Genomic DNA, 16,960 nt, shown 5'->3' with positions numbered 1-16,960 from the left:
TAATGGTTGTGACAATTGAGTAATTTTTTATTATTTTTAGATGATTGTGCATGCTCCTACTCTACCAATTCAACAATGCATAAATCATTTATGAAAAACATAAATTGCATGAACCAAAATTACCAATTTCACTCTAATTCAACCTAATGGAGCTCAATGCTCATGTATTCTGTGTGGATTCCACTCATAATCACAATACTAACCTAATTCTTAGATCAAAGCAATGAAACCTAAGCCTCCTGAAGTACAATTTCGTGCAAATCACCAAAAACTCAAGATTTGTCCTACCAATAGACGAACATAGAATACCCTAATGTAAAATAAAGTTCAAATGGAATCATAGGAACCTGGTACTAATGGGTGGCTATTCACCTTCATAACCTCAATTTACATTATGCCCCTATAAGCCCAAGCAAGGTTGACAAGAGGGTACGCAACTCTTGCCCTCCTTGAGAGACTACTTTCACACTTCTAGAAACCTAGTACTAATGGATGACACTTTGACACACCTTCATAACCACAACGAGGTTTGGGGTCCCTTTCTGGGGACTAGACCTTAGCGAGGAGTATTGGAGGAGAATTGAGAGGCTTTAAGTCTTGATGTTCTCCCACATGATCTAGAGAAAACCATTGGTTCCACACCCTATCATCCTAGCAAAGTTTGGGGCAATCCCCCTAGTGATAGATGCACTTATCTCGAGGATGAAATACATACATCACCTCCATATCCTAGAAAGTCACATGTTACCCAAGCTAGCTTGGGAGTCCTCTTAGCTTGGGAGTCCTCTTAACTTCTAGAAGAGCAAGGGTATGGTCAAGTGTAGTATGCTAGAAACACCCATTCCTTCCTTATACAAGGGTTTTTTAACGATCCCTTACAACCTTTCCAATACTACTTAAATTCCCCCTCCTCCTGTCTCACCCATTATGATACCAACCAATTGTTTAATATGATCTCCTCATCCTACACACTCACACCAAAGAGCTCCAATTCCCACAGCTACCCAACAGACACATTTCTCTAGCAATCAATTCACTGGATACCTACACAAACAAATGACATATACCATGCAAAAGCACACCTCAAGCTCACAGTCAACAACCTTCCACACGACAACTCCAAGTCGGGGAGATTTTCTAATGACCCAAGTTTTCTCCTGCACTCATGGTGGAAATGGCAAGCCTCTTGTTAAATCGTAGAGTTCCCTAAGCCAGATATTATGGATGGATGGCAATGACAACACACACATATGACACCTCTTTCATATTGATATGGAGATGTATTTGCACATGTAACCACCACTATGACTGCCACTATGGTGATATTGATGATGATGATGATAAGGTAAGACACGCAACTAGTCTATCCTTTCATGATTGATGATTGATGGCTTAGTATCACATGGAATCCTTGTACTAATCAATCATGATGGCTTAGTATCACATGGGATCCTTGTACTACTTCCAAGGTCTTTTAAACACCATATTCTCTCTCTCTCTCTCTCTCTCTCCCCCCACCCGTCACTTTCACTTGCTTCCTCACTTGCACTCATTGCTATACTATGTGCTTGTCAATCACTTGCGCCCACTACTATACTGTGTTCACCTTCCCACCCATCTCTGGTCGCTTGTGCCCGCTGCTATATTGTATGTTCACTCTCGCCCATCCACTTTCCCGCCCGTTTCTCTCGATTGCGTGCCTGCTCCAACAACCCTAGCCTAACCATCAACCAGAATCCAATCCTACCCTTATTTCATCGCGCATCAAGCTAGCTCTCATCTTCACTCGTATCCTTGAGCCTAACTAGAGAAAGGCAAGAAGTAGCCCAAGCCAACAATAACCAAACCGAGCAAGTGGGATGGATTGCAAGGAGAATTGAGAAAAGTGCTCAACAAGATTGAATTTCAAGTCAATGCAAATTCAAAACCAAATGGACACGACGTGCTTTACCATAGACTGCCTATGGCCATTGAAAGAAATTTTAACCATCACCAGCTTTTTCCAACCTAGAGGGGTGGATAGGGAGGCACCAAAGCCCAACATAGTGTATACACGAGCTTATACAACAGTTCCCCCCCCGCAACACACCCAAAGAGTCTTATCAGGTCAGACACGTACACTCCAAAAAGCTAGACGCCCTCATCCCATTGGGCCCCGGCCATCCAAGCTCATCAACACCAGATTCAATAGATCCAGCCCACCACCAAGCAACCTCATTCTCATAGCAAACTATTGACATCTCTAGCCTTCTTATATCACCCATGATGGACATCTTAGATGGGCCCTTGCTCAGCCTACAGGGTTGCATGTTTTTATTCAGCTCACATATCCCGTCACTTATTGTACCTTTATACCTGGCATAATAGGGTCAAGATTTTTCATCTTGTATAATCTCATAGCCTGAGATCTTAGCTTTCAGTTTTCAGTTTTCAGTTTTAGTTTACTGTTGCTTTTTCTTATTTCATTGATGACGAGATTTCATAGACACTATGTACACATCATTTTGGTCTCATAGAGCCTTTGGGACTTTCGAAGATGTTAATATAACTTTCTTTCTCTTTCATGCACACACACACACGCGCGCGTGCCCTACACCTTCCCTTCCCAAACTTTTGGTGTGAGAAGGGGTGCCATTGAGGAGGCACCCGGTGTATGAGGTCGAGGCTAGTGCTTCAAATAATGGCACCGGGGTAGCATGGTCAGTAGTCACAGTGCCGACCAAAAGGAAAATATGATAAATCAGATTCCATAGATAATGCTCTTTCGGACATTTTTCAAGATACACCTGTCTGAGTAATGAAACACCTAATGAATGCACTAGATTATGAGTGAACAAACCGGCAACCACATCACAAAAAGGATCATGGACCCATCACTAGCCAACATAGAGACATACAACTCCAACCACAAGATACGTAATCATGTGATTTAACACTACAGTGGATGAAAAGCACCTAAGCCATCCTGCTTTGACAATTTGATTAAAGATTCAAACGCTTTTTTTACTTCACATTCATTCAGATACCGGACCCTTGAGAAGGCCTAACATGCATGTTGACCTCCTTTGAGATGTACATCATAACCACAAGAGTAAATTAACTGGGGCATGTGTACCTTGTAAGACCCCCATATACAATATAGGACCTAGGCTTAAAGTGGGGTTGCTCATTTGACACCCATGTGATATTTATGAAGTGTGTGATTGAACTAGCTGCATGCCTGTCCCTTTGTGATTCTTAGCATGGAGGGAGGCATCAGAGCTTTATCTTACCGAGTGCAATTGCAAAGTTTACATCACTCTATATTTCAATAGATTCAAGCTACCCTTCAAGACATTCAATGTGTTCTAAAATTTTCGTCGGTACGAAAACAACACTCGTCGTGGCATACAAGAGGTGTGACTTAACAAAATGTAAAAAGAAGACAAAACTGAGCTCTGTCTAACTTGTTTCCTTGCACCCTTGCACGGTTGTAACACGTCTTGCACTCTAGTCATTGACCAGGGGTCTTCCATTAAAGCTGTGACACATTTTCCAACAGTAATAAAAATGAGCCAACTGATGCTAGACCACATGCAATAGAGACACATATGGATGCCAATTCTGCAGACTTTGGGCTGCTTTGGAGCATCAACAAAACAGTAATGGAAATGTGTACCTTGGGAACAGAAGGTAGAAACACAGGAATCACGACAGATCATTCTGTGCCAACTCCATTATTTGCAACATGTATTCACGTTCAAGTAGCAGGAACTCCTGTAAAAAAACACAACTTTAAGGGTTTATGACCAGAAGAACTGTGGATTGATGCAGTAAGTGTGAAGATCTTTGCCTTTTTCACTTTCAAGAAGAGGATAAGGTCAAAATCTGATGGTGGAAGCTTTTTACCTGCAACTGTCTAGGACTGAATAGCTCGTGTATATTGTTTTCTGATGAAGCAATGTATTCCAGCAGATCTTCCTCGTCACTTACAAAGAATTCAGAGTCCACTAAAGAGACCCTCATCTGCAACCATAAAATTTCAACCAGGTGGAGTTAATGTGGAATAACTTTTCATGTACACGCATCACACATTCCCGTGCATATTCAGGCTCACTGTTGCTACCAATACCTGCATACAGCGTAATATAAGTTCAGGAAGGCAGCAACGACGACAGAGACCCTGTGTAATGTAAACTGCAGGAGTGCGCTTGTCGTCCTTGTCAACAAACCATGCATCCAACCGTAACACCTCCAAAGCAAGCCCAACTTGAAAATGGTCCAATTCCCCTGCTCAGAAAACACGAAATTGTGGAAGGGATAAAACTACTCGTGTCTATTTTTTGGTAGGAAAATAGAACTCTAAAAGCTTCCAACCCCAATGGCATGCGTATAATGACAGTCAGCTAGCCACAACATAATAGAAGCTTGTGTTACCTTTCACTGCAGTTGATATAACTTCTGCCAGTAGCCCACCATTGCCTCCTAAACAAGTACCAACTCCATCCCCTTTAACTGGCAAGCATCGCAGATGCACATTGATACAGTTCCCAACTCCGCTCACAGACGTTTCTACCTGTGTCAAGAGGAAATTTAGACCTATGCAAACAATGCAAACTCTCCCTTGGTTGCTTTCAAATTAAGGAATTTGTTCCTTTGAAGAAAGGAATTTTGTTGCCACCAAACAATCTTCAAGCTCTCTGAAGGATGTCATGCTACTGCCGAGATCAGCACTGACTCAGATACTAACCGTGTCACATCACCATTGACAGACATGGCATAAATGCCTGTGTCCAGACAAGTATTCACACAGAATGTGGAGACAAGCCTTGTCTGCCACTTAAAGTTTCCTCTTGCACGTGGTAAACTACACCCTTGAGTCCGTGCTTCTCTTTGTTGGAAATCAATTTTCCACTCTCATCATTGTAACTGCACAGGTACAGGCTAGCTCTATGTTGTAAGGCCCCCTTTCTGAGAAGAAGCCGCTTTTGTTTGAGCAGCCCAAATGCCCTTCAAATCCCAGTTTGGATGCCAGTGGTCAGATAGTTTGAGATGGCTTGGATAGGTTTGGCACACAACCAAATAGGCTACATGAAGTGCAAGCTGATATTCTGTAATTGACCACACTAAGAGCTGAGGAAGATCTCCTTAAGACACTATGTTCTCAGGTTGCAGGAAATAACAGGCACCCGGATGTGTTTAAAAGCTGAACAAAGTCCTTGTGTAGTCTAATTGACCACACTAAGAGCTGAGGAAGATCTTCTTAAGACACTATGTTCTCAGGTTGCAGGAAATAACAGGCACCCGGATGTGTTTAAAAGCTGAACAAAGACCTTGTGTAGTCTAATATTACCCCAATCGGGTAGTATGGTCCATCAGGTCCAAAGGGATAAAACCAAAGGTGGCCAATTGTGGCCACATGGTTTGAGAAGGCTTGGATAGATTTAGCGCACATCCAAAATTTGCTACATGCAGGCCAATATTCCCATATCTGATCGCACTAAAGGCTAAGCGAGATCTTCTCAGGTCGCTTTGTCCTTTATTTGCAAGTGCCCGAATGAGCACCCAAACAATCCTAGATGGGTTTAAAAGCTGCACAAAAGGTGTGTAGTCTACTAGTTATATATAGACAGGTAGTACAGCCCCTTATTCATTGATCACATCTACCTTCACTGCTTGTGCGCCCTTGGTTTCAAGGCATATGACCTCCATCTTAGCAGTTTCCGCACATGTCATTGCAGATCCTATAAACAGAGCACATTGGCGGAAAGCACTTGCCACCATTTTGCAACAGTAATTCAGTATTCTTCTCCGTCTCTTTTCGTTTGCAAGTTGTGCCTAGTCTAGTCCTATGAATGATCCTGCATAGTGTTAACGTACAACTCTGTAGATTCTTACATTGTTTTCTTTTAACTATCTGCCTCAATGCCAAAAGATTTCCAGGCCATAATTATTTAGTAATACATGTCTCCATGTAGTTCATCCGAATTCCCAACATCACCATCTACAATAATATAATAGCACTACAATATTGATTATCATCATGACCCCATTGACAATCTTAAAATTTAGTCCTGAAGAGGACAGCCTCTCCAAGCTGTCTAGAGGTCCTGCATTTCCAGTCTGGAAGTCAGTCAGACTCTTCACTGTCGAAGTGATAAGGATGCCAACCAACAGAAGAGTGAAAGGCAGACATGAATCCAACCTTCAGTGTGTTCAAAATAATAATGCACGGATTCGGTTTTGATCAGTAAATCAAAGCACTCCCTGTAGAGCACTTGGGCTTATATCGTCGTAATGAGTCGAGCGTGAGCGCTGGAGCTCCCCCCCATTTGCGCGTCAGCTGCCCTCACCATCGCCCTGCTCCTCTGAGCCCTCCGCCTCCCAGCCCTGTGTTTGCACTCCCCCCCCCCCCCCCCCCCCCCCCCCCCGCGTGGGGTCCACCCGCTGGCTGCATTTGGCCCGGAGAGGAGGCAGCAGGCTAGTTCAGTTCACTGCTTGAGCCACCGTTTCACAGAGCCAGTAGTGATGACCATCGCTGCCTCTCCCGTGCGCGCTCTTCCTCCAGAGTCTTTACGCCCCCCCCCCCCCCCCCCCCCCCCCCCCCCCCAATGCATCCTAGCAACCAGTTGACTACAGCTTCTTCCGGTATTTCCAGGAGACAGTGCCACCCATTCGTATCTATGTGGTTTTGCATCACTCCAGGCCTTCCACCCCAGAGAGTGGTGTGATGATCTTCTCCTTCCCCCTCGGTGCAGCACTGGGAACGGATTGGAGTATGGAGTCGCCGATCGGTGTCTGCCACTATTCATGTCCAGGCCATACAGCTCTCACATCATTTTCCTGATCTACGTATCACCGACGTGCTCACTCACTTCTCGCCTTTGGCACGGCTGGAGGTGGGTAGCTCTGGCCACAAAGACCCGGTAGGGGAGATGGTGTCCTCAAGACTAGAGGTGCTCCTCTTTGTGTTTCTTCATGTTTCACTGGCAATACTCCTTCCTCCCCAAAGGATGCATATTCCAGGGCTCAGACAGAGTGGCTCCATATGGAGGACAAGATTCGTGCCCATCTGGCATGGCTTCGCCCCAGGACAGATAGTGATTACTCTCCACCTAAACCCACACCAAGTGGAGGGCAGCTCCGATAGTTCCACCTCCCACAGATCTTAGTTATGTGGATTGTCTCATGGAACATTCAGGGTTTGGGAGAACCCCAAGGCTTTCAGAGGCACGGGGTCCTTAGAGAGGAGCTTCACAGAGCAGTAGTCGCTGAGCCCATCAACATTCTCCTTCTCCAGGAGCATCATCTTCTGAAGGGCATACCCATAACTGCGGGAAGATCCTTTAGCGCAGGACTCACACCTTTTGGTCCCAAAACCCAGGGTGGGGTATGCATTTCCATCAATAGGCAGCTATTACCTGCAGTGGTCGACTCAGGCACCATTGTCACTCGGAGAGCTCAATGGGTGACCATCAAAATTGGTGAGCACAGAGTGGGCTTTCTGAATGTATATGCACCAAATGCCACAACAAGCACAACCACTTTCTGGAGTACAATTCGCCAGTCCCTTCCACAAGCGGATTTCTGATGCATGGGTGGGGATTTCAACATGTTATAGTCAACAAAGGACAAACTCTGAGGTGCCATGGCTACGGTTTCAGGCACAAAGCACTCAGCTTGGAAGGAGTTGATTTTGGCTTTGAGGGGACAGGACCCTTGGTATTTACTAGAGCTTGGACGCAACCCAAGAGTCTGTGTTTCTCGAGATCCAACACGAGTACAGCCCCTAACCTGTCCAGATTATTACCTGTAGTGGTCGACTCAGGCACCATTGTCACTCGAAGAGCTCAATGGGCGACCATCAAAATTGGAGAGCACAAAGTGGGCTTTCTGAATGTATATGTGCCAAATGCCACAACAAGCACAACCACTTTCTGGAGTACAATTCGCTAGTCCCTCCCACAAGCAGATTTCTGGTGCATGGGTGGGGATTTCAACATGTTAAGAGTCGACAAAGGACAGACTCTGAGGTGGCATGGCTACGGTTTCAGGCACAAAGCACTCAGCTTGGGAGGAGTTGATTTCGGCTTTGAGGGGACAGGACCCTTGGCATTTACTAGAGCTTGGATGCAACCCAGGAGTCTATGTTTCTCGAGATCCAACAGGAGGAATACAGCCCCTAACCTGTCCAGATTATTAGACCGGTTTTATGTAGATGAATGGGCTTGTGGATGTGGTGGCATGATTGGTATTCTGGCAGACACTACTTTCTCCGATCATGCACCTGTCTTTCTATTGCAGGATCCTTGGAGGCAAGACAGACATTTGAGCACCTGGATACTAGACAGCCTCATTCAGGACTCCAAGATATGCAGTAGGATAGAGGAGATCTAGAAGAGTCTAGATTTTCGCTCAAGTTCAGCCAAGCCTCTTGGACACAGGGCTTGGAGAGATCAGCAATTTATTGCAAGCAGCAGCGCAAAGCAGATTGGCTGGCTTCCGAGAGCAAGAAAGGAGCATCTGTCAGAGCCTAGCCTCCCTACAGCTCCAAGAGAGTACCCCAGATAGGTCGTGGATTGAGGCCAAGATGGTTGCACCCCGTACAGAGCTTAGTTCCATCGAGGAGCGGAGGGTGAAGTCATATACCACGGCAGAGCCTCCTTTTGGACCTAGACAGGAGACAAGATCACCAAGGATTTCTTTGAGATAGTAGGCCCACAGAGGCAGAGGGATGGTATCCACAGGTTATGAGGCCACGATGGATCCATTGTTGCAGATCCCCCCCATGTGAGATCCATTGCCACAAATTTCTTCCGCTCTCTCCTCACAGGTGCCCCCGTATACTCACAGGTGTTGGATGCGCCTGAGCGGGTTCAGCGTTCCCAATTTGATCCATGGCACGCAAACGGGTTTCATCCAGGATTGGAGCATTCTAGACATCATCACTTTCTGGGAGGCGACCGCTTCGGCCAAGTTGAGGTAGCAAGATCTTATTGTCCTCCTATATGTTGAGAAAGCTTATGACAGAGTGGACTCGGCTTTCTGGAGGGGACGATGTGCCGAATGGATTCCCTTAGGAGTGCGTCCGAGTTGTTTCTGGGGCCTCGGTTCTAGGCTTCACACAGCCAGGTTCTCATTCAGAGAGCCAAAGGCGACAGGTTTCTGCTTTCTCACTCAGTTTGGCAGGGCTGTCTACTAGCATCTTATCTACTTTTGTTTGTTGCCAAGGCCATAAGTAGTTCTCTCTCTGCTTAGGAGGCCGCATGGGATGCGCCTTCCCATCCGCGCACAAGAGGAGCTGCTTGAGTCTGAGTTCGTTGATGACACAACAACATACCTGTCCGAAGATGAGGGGAGCCTCCAGAGATTTGCTGAGGCAATAGAGTGCAGATCATGTATCTGGAGTGCAGATCAACTGGGATTTGGCTCATCACCTGCCCCCGATTCGGAGTCCAATTTTTCAATGTATCCCGAGTGGCAATCCAGTTTGTTGTCTTGGATGCCAGGTGGGCATCGATATCTCCCCAAAGCAACAACTAGCCCCTCTTCTTCTGAGCATTCAAAAGAACCTGTTATACTGGAGTCCAGCCAAGCTTTCCTTAGCTGGCCAAGTCATAGTGGCGAACTTGGACCTTCTCCCCACCATGTGGTACATCACCTCCCATTGGGCCTTATCCCAGGCTTGCGTTGGTTAGATTCAGCGGTTGATCCACAACTTTCTTTGGGCTGGCAACTACAGGAGGACTACTATTGGCCAAGGTGGCTTGGAGAGTGATCATTCAGCCGCGACGCAAGGGGGGCATGGGCATCATCGACCCCTCCTTTCAGAGCCATGACCTTTTGGGCAAGTTGATAGTTCATGGCCTTCTTCCAAGCAGCGAGTCCTAGAAGGACTTCCTCCAAGCTACGATCTCCGCCCGCACCCCGATTTTGGGAGGCCCTTAGCCCTAGAGTACGAATGGATCTTCACGGAGATGTGGGCTCGTGACTTTAGCCCTACATTTGAGGACAGATTTGCAGCCAGCTCTTGCGTCCTTGGGATCACGGCCCTTCAGCAGTCCGCTCCAGTTGCATCCGAGGAGCATCTCCGACAGCCTCAGGTCTGCAATCCCCTGGTCTGTTTGCCTAGTGGTCACATGTTGGGGGCTCACCTGCACGTATTGTGGGAAGCTTTTAGCATGGGTCTCGGTTGGTCACTTGGAGATTGTCTTACGTTCAGACAGTTGCCCCCAAAGGCCCAAGAAAGGAGCCTCACAAGAATTCCGGGTAGGCCTGAACATCAACTCTTCCACCCACCGGAGTGGCTGGCCCTGATCCCAGGAGATGTGGGCTCGTGGCTTTAGCCCTGCATTTGAGGACAGATTTGCAGCCAGCCTCTTGTATGCTAGGCCGGCCCTTCAGGAGTCCACTCCATTTGCATCCAGGGAGCGTCTCTGACAGCCTCTGATCTGGAACCCTCTGGTCCGTTTGCCTAGTGGTCACATGTTGGGGGCTCGCCCACACGTACTGTGGGGAGCTTTGAGCATGGATCCCGCTCGGTCACTTGGAGATTGGCTTACGTTCAGACATCTGCCCCCAGAGGCGCAAGAAAGGAGCCTCACAAGGATTCAAGGTAGGGACACACTTAGCTCTTCCATCCCCCCGGAGTGGCTGGCCCTGATCCCGGAATCGATGATGAGCCAATTGCTGAATGTTGAGATGCCTCAATGAGATGCAAGTGATGGCTATTTATATGAGCAAGGGCTGGTCAGCTGGCTGTAAAGCTGGCCGAGTGCATAAAGAAAGCTACATGACTAGAAATAATGGGATTAAATGCTGAGATGATATGGAAAAAATGCCTAGTAAAATGCTAATAAATAGGATAAAATGCTGAATGATATTCTGATGCTTCTGCCATGATGCATATGCATATGGGGTGAATGCTATGCAAATGCAGAATGCTTTCTAATGCAAACCCTAAGGTTCTACTGACTCTGCATGCATGAATGATTCTCCAAGTGGGTTAAGGGACTTGACTACCTGACTGACAAGGTTGAGGAATGACCTACGTAGCTCGTGCCTGACATATCCTGGACTGAGGATTACAATGGGGCCACGACGTACGACAATTTGATATCCTAAAAAGGTCCTACTGTTGTACAGTGTTGCACTGATAATGAGCCATCTTGTCACCATGCACTACAGTGCAGAGTGCATGTGACATTCCCTCCTGCTTAGCTTGGTGGCAGGTTCATGGCTTCCAAGTAGTTCGCCAATAACTGCGGGTACTCTTGAAAGAAGTCTTCGTCTAGCCAAACTGCTTCGTGGCTACCTCGATCTCAGAACTTCATATAGAACTGACGGTGTCTTCGACCGGAACCGTGCTTCCAACGATGGAGGAGGAAAAACATCATGCATCATCCAACTGGTAGGCAACTTTAATTTCATGGAGACATCACTTAACTTTTTAACTATAGGAAAGGGTGCAAAACTACGGAAAGAAAGCTTGGGACAGCGTTTGCCCACTTGTTTCAATCTCTGTTTCATGATGTGCAAATAGACCCAATCCCCTTCCTTGAAGTGGACATCTCGTCTAGACTTATTGCCTGTTTGTGAATTGAATAATGGCCATTCTCTGAATTGAGGACGAAACTGGGTTGAGTACCAACTCTGCGGAATCGACAAACTGATCTTTTATGCTATCCAAGTCTTTTCTAGAGATTTTGAGAATGGTAGGCTCTTGAATGGTCTGGATGCAGGTCTGTCTACTAAGAGCATTGGCCATTGGGTAATGCTTACCAAGGATGTATTTGTTTAGTCCTACAAACTGGTGTGCCCATCACTCCATTGGACACTTGGCATTGTCGCGGGGGGCACTTAAGTGCTTGGTGGTCTATGTTGACTGCGAAAACTTGTCCATAAGAAACAGGTTCCAAATGTTTGAGTACTAATTGCTGCTCTAGCTTGCCCTTGAAAGTCTTGGAAAGACGATAGGGAAACTTGCTAGGAGGGTCTGTCCTAGGGACCAAATCAATATGATGATCCTCAAGACGAGAGGGTTGGAAACTGGGTTGGAGATCATCCTTAAGCAAAAACTTTGAATGAGAAGGGAGATCTGCCAACTGAGGGACTGAAGAAGAAGATGAGACAGATGTTATCGATGAGACATAAGCTGTCTGGGCGTAAATCAATGCTCCTTCCGCTCCCTTGTGGATAGCTCGTTGGGCGTGGAGATGAGAAATCAAAGGAATCCCAAGAATGTTCCTATCCCCACGAATCATGAGAGGCTCAGGAAAACCTTTAGAGATATTAAAAGTTTCTTGCCCCCAATTGGGAATTGGTTCATAGTGACGAAACCACTAGATTCCTAAGATCGGGTCACACCCCAAAAAAGGAGAGACAAGGAAATCTCGCTGGAATGAGGTCTTTTGAACTTGAAAAGGAAACTGCTGTGCCTTTTGAGAAATTGGGTGCGAAGACCAGGTGTGAACACGTCTACCTTCAAACGATAGGGCACTAAGGTACAACTCATGTTGGTAGCCAACTGGGGAGAGATAGCGTCCTTAGAACCGCCCATGTGAAAAAGGACTATGAATTGGCGGCCCTTGGCAGAGCCATAAGCTCGGATCAGGCTTTTCTGTGTGGTTATAGCCTCACCCTCTTGCTTAGCATCAAGCACTACGGATGGCATGGGATGCATGAAAGGTAATAGCTGAACCGCATTGGTGGTAGCAGGTGGTTCTGTAGGAGCGAGAGATACTGTGGCAACTGTGACAGAAGGCTCTTTGGAGGCTTGCTCTGCTTGCCATTTCTGACAATCCTTCTTACCATGCCCAATGATATGACAATAGAAACATCGGTTTTCTGATTGATATTTCCTTTGCTCCTGTGGAGGAAGATAGCCTCCAGTGATGCCTGCTTTAGTCTTTTCCTGGGGGATTTTCTTAGGTTTCGATTCCTTATCCTTCTTACCCCCTGAACTAGAGCTAGAACTGTCGTCCTTCTTAGCATCTTTAGAAGACACATTACCTTGCCCTGGTTGCGAAGCAAATTGCTGCTGCTGGGGTTTGGTACTAGACTGCAGTTGCTTAGGCTTGCCTCCATTCAGCTTCATTTCTTCGTTTTGAGCAAGAGTAAAAGCCCGGTTATATATGCTAGGTTCTAAGTTACAAAGTGTGAACCGGATGTTAGGATCTAATCCACGAATGAATTAATCCATCTTAGCCTGCTCGAATAATCCTGATTGTTGTGCTAAAGTTATAACCTTAACGGAAAATTGAAGCACGGGTGACCTGTTCTGTCTTAGTCCAAGAACTCATCTGCCAGGTTGGTCAAAATACTGGGGAGGGAGAAATCTGGTCTTAAGGCCATGGACAAAGGTATCCCAGCGAAAAGCCGTGACACCTGTGATGTGGTCTGTATGGATACTAGACCAATGCTACCACCAAGTGACTGCCTCACCCGTGAGGTGGGGAGACACTACGTGGACTTTGTCTTGAGGATCTGTTAGTTTTGCCAAAGGAAAATAAGCATTAAACCGATGAAAAATTTGATTGATAACTAAATGATCACACTTACCATCATACTTACTAAAATTCAGTTGACGGTTGTTGATGTTACAAGATGCTGGTTGGTGGCACCTATGGGTGGAGAAACTAAAGACAGGTGCTGATATTTCAAATGCAAGGCTTCCTTTTTCGGTTGGTGTTCAAGTAGCATGCGTTCTCGATCAAGCTCTCGTTGGTGCTCCTGAGCGGCGAGTTCAGCCTGACGCTGGTCTTCTTCAAGCCTGCATTGGGCTTCCTCATAGTCTCATCTATCTGCTTTTTCTTCTCGTTGTTTGGCTTCATCATGTCGTCTTTGTTGTTCCATCTGAAAGAAGAGGGTGACGAAGTCGGGGGTAACTGGAGGAGTGGGTTTTGTTGCTGTTGCCGCCAAGAGTTGGAGATGCTCCATGAGAAGCTGGTTCTGTGCTCGGTGTAGAGCTATGGTATCTGTAGTAGGAGGAAAAGCATGGTCTCCTTCAGAGGAGATGTCTTCCTACTGATGTGTACTCTCCTCTATAGACATGTTACTGAAGTCAGTGGTCTTGTCGGAGCGAAGTATGACCATCCAAGGATGCTCTCATGCTAGGATGTGGTGTGTGTGGAGTCTGGACAAGCTGAATCTGATACCAATGTAACATGCAGCGGAATTATGCGTAATGAAGGATCCTATCACACAAAGTCTCACACCACCTTCTTTATCCTGAGCTTCGCGAGTCTTTAGCAATCCACTTTATCACTCAAACTTTAAGAGATGAGAGAGAGAGAGAGAGAGAGAGAGAGAGAGAGACAGATACCTTATTGGGTCCCAAATTACCCACTGAAGGGCCCCCTCTTGTTGCTAGGAGTATTTGCTTTATTATCTTTGAAGAGAATGAATGAAGGACTGACTTGAAACTGTAGATAAGCCAAACGCAAGACCTTTGAAAGACCAAGAGTCAGGCTAAACTGTACATGGCTGTAGAAGCACCAATGATGACTGATCTCAATGCCTATGCACTCTTTCAATGGACTATAGGAAGGCTGCAAATTTGAGGCTGAGAGAAGGGGCTGATTGGGATTGTTCTAGGCTGTGTTATGCACTATGAATGAATGAATATGATGCGTTTTACCTTCACAAAGTGGCTGTAGCAAAACAATGAGATATATGCGTGCTGAATTCTGCATGGAGGCTGAAAACGCAAGTACTAAAGCGCTTCCTTCCTTGGCTGAATGCTGGCTGACACGTTTTGCTGAAGAATGCTCTTATATACTCAAGCGATGAAGCTCCAGATGTTGTGGACTGAAACGCTGATGAGATAATGATGTGATCTACTTGCTGTACGATGATGAGCCAACTGCTGAATGCTGAGATGGCTCAATGAGATGCAAGTGATGGCTATTTATATGAGCAAGGGTTAGTTGGCTGGTTGCAAAGCTGGCTGACTGCATAAATAAAGCTACACGATTAGAAATAATGGGTAAAATGCTGAATGATATTCTGATGCTTCTACAATGATGTATATGCATATGGGGTGAATGCTATGCAAATGCAGAATGCTTTCTAATGCAAACCCTAAGGTTTCTACTAACTCTACATGCATGAATGATTCTTTCCAAGTGGGCTAAGGGACTTGACTGACTGACTTACACTCTTAAGGTTGAGGAATGACCTACGTAGCTCGTCAATGGGGCCACGGCGTACGACAATTTAATATCCTAAAAGGGTCCTACTGTTGTAAAGTGTTGCACTGATGGTGAGCCATCTTGTCACCATGCAGTACAGTGCAGAGTGCGTGTGGCACACTGTCTCCTTCGAGAGGTTTTTGGCCCATTATCCACGATCATGGACTTCCTAGACTAGCACTGCCGGGGACTCTTCCTATTGGAGCTTCGCAGACATAGAGAGGCACTCCTAAGGGAGTGTCGGCCACAGCCACCACCCCTCCTTCCTTTCCAGCCAACCATCACCAGTTTCTTATGCCGGCATAGTGGACCACATGGGTCCACTACAAGATACCTCAGCTCTGCTCCTTCTGAGAGGAGTCACTTCGGAACGGGCTTGTGCACTTTGACGTACCCGGCGTACTCAGCCCACGGGAAGCCAACCACTTTGCTCCCAACTCCAGATCCAGGACATGCTCCCACCTCCACCACACCACTTTCTCACGTACCGTGATAGAAGGGGACCTCTCAGCCATCAATTTATACACCCACTTTGTGCCAATAGCACGCTTGCCTGCAAGGAAGTCACATAACTCCCATGTAGTATTCTTTTCAATGGAAGCCAACTCCGAACGCATGGCTGTAACCCAATTATCATTCTCCAATGCATCAAAATGAGAAAGTGGCTCCTCATTACGTGCAGTAGCAACAAGAGCTGTGTTAGCAAAATGAGATGCATGTTGACAGGCAATGTGTATGACATGGCATCAGTGTAGGCAACTTGCTGTCACGCAAGGTGTCAATGAGCTAGCGGGGTGTAGCACCTGAATCAAAATACCAATCAGCATCCGACATGACAAACAAGAGACAGACAAATCACTACATGTGGCTGTTAAGGCATAGCCATCATGTGCGAAATTTTCTCCCTCAGCACTATCACCTGTAGTTGCAGTAAAACCTTGCTACTACTTTTTCTCACTCTCTTTACGCTTCCTGCATTCCTCAATTACATGACCAAGTTTCCAACAATAGTTGCATCTCTTCTTCTTCTGAGTCTTCTCTCTTTGGACTTAGAAGGATCTGAATGGGCTTGTACTTTTTCCTTAGGTTTAGCACTAGAACCAGCCCTAGATTTTCCTTGGCCATGATAAGAGGAAGCAAAGGCCTAATCTGCAGTAATCATGTTGTTCTGGTTGGAACGAGATTGCTCTTCCTGTAACAAGAGAGCTACCAAATCATCAAATGTGTACAAATCTGTATTTCTCTTCGTCAAGAGGCGAAAAGTGGTAGCAAATCCTTGATAGGATTCAGGCAAACCATTGAGAACCATAGAGACAAGTAAACTGTCAGGTATCACCTCATCAATATTGATTAACTACTCTCACAAATCCTTATCACGAATAAGAAATCCATCCATAGAATCACCCTCAGTCATATGCTCCAAGTCAAGCTTTTTCCGTAGATAAGCTAAATGAGCTTCATTGCGGATCATCACAGCCCTGGCCTACACTTCGTTGATGATTCTGATGTGCTCTTCTCTTATTAAGGTAACCTGGCCTTCTGTCCAGTCTGACTCTCCCTGGCCCTGCCCAAGTCCCCGTGCAACTACATAACCTCTTGATTCCTTCTTTCCATTTCATCCTTGAATTCTTTGTTGGCCTTTTGGAGTTCCCTGATGTGGAGTTCCATCTCTCCTAGATGGTCTGACTCCATTCTCCTCCTGCACAGCTCTTTGTGCAAGGGTTCTTGTTGACTTTTCACCATCTGGATGATGGCGTACTTTTCCGCTACTGCAGCCTACAATTCTGTAA

General features: G+C 46.1%; 1 protein-coding gene across 2 annotated transcripts in view; it reads right to left on the bottom strand.

Moving 5' to 3' along the window:
- Positions 1–2,969: 2,969 nt before the first annotated feature.
- The window catches only part of LOC147621488 (nuclear pore complex protein), a 99,860-nt gene continuing 85,869 nt past the window's right edge, over positions 2,970–16,960 (bottom strand). For both annotated transcript variants that reach the window (XM_086824243.1, XM_086824244.1), the window contains exons 22-26: positions 4,417–4,555; positions 4,112–4,269; positions 3,889–4,005; positions 3,659–3,756; positions 2,970–3,520 (exon numbers count right to left, since the gene is read on the bottom strand). In XM_086824243.1, the coding sequence (XP_086680369.1) occupies positions 3,688–3,756; positions 3,889–4,005; positions 4,112–4,269; positions 4,417–4,555 (483 nt within the window). In that variant the 3' untranslated portion in view covers positions 2,970–3,520; positions 3,659–3,687. The remainder of the gene's footprint in view (positions 3,521–3,658; positions 3,757–3,888; positions 4,006–4,111; positions 4,270–4,416; positions 4,556–16,960) is intronic.

Source organism: Cibotium barometz, chromosome 30 (assembly GCF_041138505.1).
Source record: "Cibotium barometz isolate CiBa-2024 chromosome 30, ASM4113850v1, whole genome shotgun sequence".
Lineage (NCBI taxonomy): Eukaryota > Viridiplantae > Streptophyta > Polypodiopsida > Cyatheales > Cibotiaceae > Cibotium > Cibotium barometz.
The sequence above is the reverse complement of the archived record's forward strand: the minus strand, read 5'-3'. Positions and strand labels throughout refer to the sequence as shown.